At 31.0% G+C, this 3,923-nt stretch overlaps 1 protein-coding gene across 1 annotated transcript in view; it reads right to left on the bottom strand.

Annotated features, from left to right (window-relative positions):
* Positions 1-2,155: 2,155 nt before the first annotated feature.
* LOC106773438 (ABC transporter C family member 10-like) overlaps positions 2,156-3,923 on the bottom strand; it is a 6,099-nt gene continuing 4,331 nt past the window's right edge. Inside the window, 5 exon segments of the mRNA XM_014660133.2 lie at positions 2,156-2,472; positions 2,814-3,053; positions 3,161-3,224; positions 3,301-3,606; positions 3,696-3,910. Coding sequence (XP_014515619.1) covers positions 2,360-2,472; positions 2,814-3,053; positions 3,161-3,224; positions 3,301-3,606; positions 3,696-3,910 — 938 coding nt within the window. The 3' untranslated portion in view covers positions 2,156-2,359.

Below are 3,923 nucleotides of genomic sequence, written 5' to 3'. Positions count from 1 at the left end.
TTCTGTATTCGCAGAGCGAGCCATGGGTGTTGACCGAGTTAGTTTAAGGGAGAAGCTTGTTGTAGCAGTCGATGAGTGAGAGTCCTTTCTGAGCGAGAAAGTTTTCTTTTCATTGAGCTGAGTACTAGCGTAGAGTGACCTGTTCAGATCATGTTTTGAGGTTTTCTTTCTTTTGTTTTCTTGTAACTTTAAACTATATTAGTCCTTTGAGATTTGTTTAAAAGTAATTATTGAGTTACATGAGGGTTTATACATGAGGATTTGTATGTATTTCAAAGTACAATTTGAAAAAAGTTTCTAAGGTTAAATTCTTGATGTTTGTTTCAAGTAGTGTATGTATTATTGTATGAGCTCAGTTTTAGGGGTTATCCTAACACTCTAATGGTCATCTATTCTCAAGTATAGAAATGCGAGTCATGTGGCGAGAGTAGCAAGAAGTCCTAGTTTGGGGGCCTTTACCATTTACAAAGGACATTTTAACATACTAATCTTGTGTGGTAAATTGGAAGAGGCTAATTGTTCCACCACTACAAGTGTACAACTCGCCACAGCTCGACAATAACACATGTATCCAGATTTTGAGTCTAGATGTTATAATATGTTTAGGTGTTGTGCTTAAGTTTGAAAGTGAAATATAATATATGATTCTTTTTATGAATTTCATATTTTATTCTTTTGATATTAGCTTACCCTTTTATCTTTGTCTATCCATGTGTTCTTGTTTCCTCTTTTGTAATGGTCATCTTAAACGATGTTAGCTTAGGGGGAACTTCCTTCCAGTTGACCAGTGTGGGATGCGAGCGAAGTAGTGACATAGTTCGGTTTTAGTTCTCTATGTACATGTCTTTAACTTTAGAAATCTCAAGTTTCTCGTCAGTTATCATATTTATATCACTTATTTTAATAGTTTTATATTAGTAAAATGGGATGTTACAACTTTGTTCAATCACAACATAAGGTAGTAGTGGTACTATAATAATTATATTATGAAGGAATATTTTCTTGTTATGAATTTTGATGATGATGTGTCAGTGGAATCTAATTTATTGACTTGTATATTTTTTTTAGATGATGTCATTCATCAAGAATTTATAAAGTATACAATAATTAGGGTCAACTATTTAACAACAATTCATTCATACTCCTTTTAAAGAAACCCATTTTACAAAAGAATTGAAAATAATTTCTAAATAATCTAATATGCTTAATGAAAAAGAAGATTATAATATTAAGAAGGATAATAAGCATCTTTAAATTATAAAGAAACTTGATAGCAGTAGACCGAAGTAAGTTCATACTCTAAAGAAAAATTTCTGAAAATTAAAAACTTTTTTTATTGTGAGAGAATACACCAATGAAAGTTTATTATATGTTATGTCTCTTTCTATTATATGGAATTCAAAACATAAAATGATTTTTATAAAAGAAATTTTGAACTTTTTTTATAATAAGTTTTTTTTTTTTTTTGACAATGTGATTTTTATGGTAAGTTTAGTATGATTATCCATTTCTTTTAGTTTTTATTTTATTTTTTAATAAAATTCATATAATGTTAGCGATGTCATAAACTTATTTGAAAAATAAATAATACAATATAAGAAAAGTAAAACTATGAAAAAAATCAAGTAAATAAATAACATACCTTATTTAAAAGGAGTAACAATAAGATTTAATAAATATTTAAATCATAAAAATAGAATAAACATAATTGGTGAGAAACTATAAGAAAGAAGCTAACAATTTTGAAAAGGCTAGTTCAAATAGTTTGTCGGAAATCATTAATTTATTTAAAGCCTTACCAAACATAACCTGGGTTGATCCTTAAAACATTTGTTTTTTAATTTTAATTACATATTTTAAAATCCTTAATATAAATTAAATTAATTTGTATTATTTATCTACTTTTGTTCATCATACATCCCTATTTCTTAATTTCAGTTCCTCTTTCAAAATATATTGCTCATTTACTTTTCCTTCTATTATTTAAGAAGCTCAGCACACCAAGCCATCGTTTAATTGATAGGATTGTTATTGTTAATTCAATGGCCAACTATAAAAATAAAAATCAATTACCCATGTAAGGCTTCTGACAATTTTATTAATTGATTCGAAATGATATTTACTTAAAGAGTACAAGTTATATTTCAAGCTGAAGTAGAGAAATACTAATTTCATATACGTACAAAGTAGCATACAATACAAGTGAAAATGTAAAACTTCTCAAGATGATAGGCTAACTTTGACAAAGGGTTGGAACTAAATTTGAACAATTGTGATGCAAGGAGTAACAAAAGTTCCATTAACCTTACATCTTCATAGCAAACTTCGTTTACATTTTTTCTAGCATATAACCATAGCATCAATGGGATTCTGAAGAGTGAAAATGAGACCAATATTTTCGGACAAGTTCTCTGAACAATGACCCTTCTCTCTTCATCAAGGTATTTGGTTCATCATATTCCACCAATTTTCCTGTAAATGGAATCATAAGGTTCTTTTTCTATGAAAATGATCAAACATACTATTAACTCTTTTTCACAGATAAAAGTTCGAGTGTGAAAATCAAGAACTCCATATTTTGTTACCAATATGTGCCATGGAAATTGAAATGTTAACTTTACCTTATAAATAGGTAAATGCAACCAATTTTTATGTTTAAAACAAACATATATTTGGTGTGTGTTAAATCAATTGGTATTAAGCAACTGAACTCACTGTTTATACTATGTGAAATGAAAGAGGAGTCATGAACTAGAATGGAAAAGTGATTGTAAAATGACATAAAGAGACTAAACGATTAATATGAAACGTACCATCACTGATTGAAAGAACCACAGTGCAATCCATCACAGTTGGTATTCTGTGTGCTACTGTTATTACTGTACAATCAGCAAATTCAGTCCTAATGGTTTTCTGCAGAATCAAATCAGTTGCATTATCAATTGATGCTGTGGCTTCATCTAGCACCAATATCTTACTACTTCTCAAAATAGCACGCCCCAAACAAAACAGCTGCCTCTGTCCCATGCTCCAGTTTGATCCATCTTCAACAACTGTGTAACAATTTAACATCGTTGTTCATTACTAATTGCTACTAACTTGGAGGAAAGTACTTCAAATGCTTCCAACATAGTTATGATAAAGAAACTTGTAAGTGTACCTGAGGAGTTTAAGCCCTCTTCTTTCTCTTGGACAACTTCTCGCAACTGACACTTCCCAAGAACCTTCATGTTAAGCAACAAAATCANTCCACCTTTTGCTATGAGAAGCAAAGACAANTAGAATGCAACAAANTTTTACCTCCCATATCTCTTTATCAGAGTGTTGAGACAAAGGGTCCAAATTGAATCTAACAGTTCCATTAAAAAGGGTAGGATCCTGAGGTATAACACCAAAACGTGACCTCAAATCATGAAGGCCAATAGAAGATATGTCTATGCCATCCACAACAATTTTTCCACCTGCTGGCTCCACAAGACGAAATAAAGAACCAATAAGAGTGGACTTTCCACTGCCTGTTCTGCCAACAATTCCAACCTTGTGTCCTGCTTTGAATGTGCATGTGATTCCATGAAGTATAAGGGGTCCATCAGGCCTGTATCGTACCTGTCTTAGTGTGTAAACCAGTAAATTATTCAGTTCACTTCAACATTACTCTTTCTAAAAATTCTTATTCTAAAGTATGTACCAGTTACCTGCAAGTCATTTATTTCTATTTCACCTTTATCTGGCCAATTAAAAGGAGGGCGTTTTGTTTCTATTACTTCTGCAGCCTCACTTTGTATATGCATATACTGATTTAACCTCTCTACAGATACTATGTAATTTGCAAGGCTGCATTGACTTTGAATTGAAAATACTAAGGAAAAGCTTAGTGTAAGGCCATAAGAGAGANCCATGCCAATAAATCCTGGNNNAANGNT

The sequence above is a fragment of the Vigna radiata genome, chromosome 9, assembly GCF_000741045.1.
Source record: "Vigna radiata var. radiata cultivar VC1973A chromosome 9, Vradiata_ver6, whole genome shotgun sequence".
NCBI lineage: Eukaryota > Viridiplantae > Streptophyta > Magnoliopsida > Fabales > Fabaceae > Vigna > Vigna radiata.
Note: the sequence above shows the minus strand (reverse complement) of the source record. Positions and strands in the feature narration are given on the sequence as shown.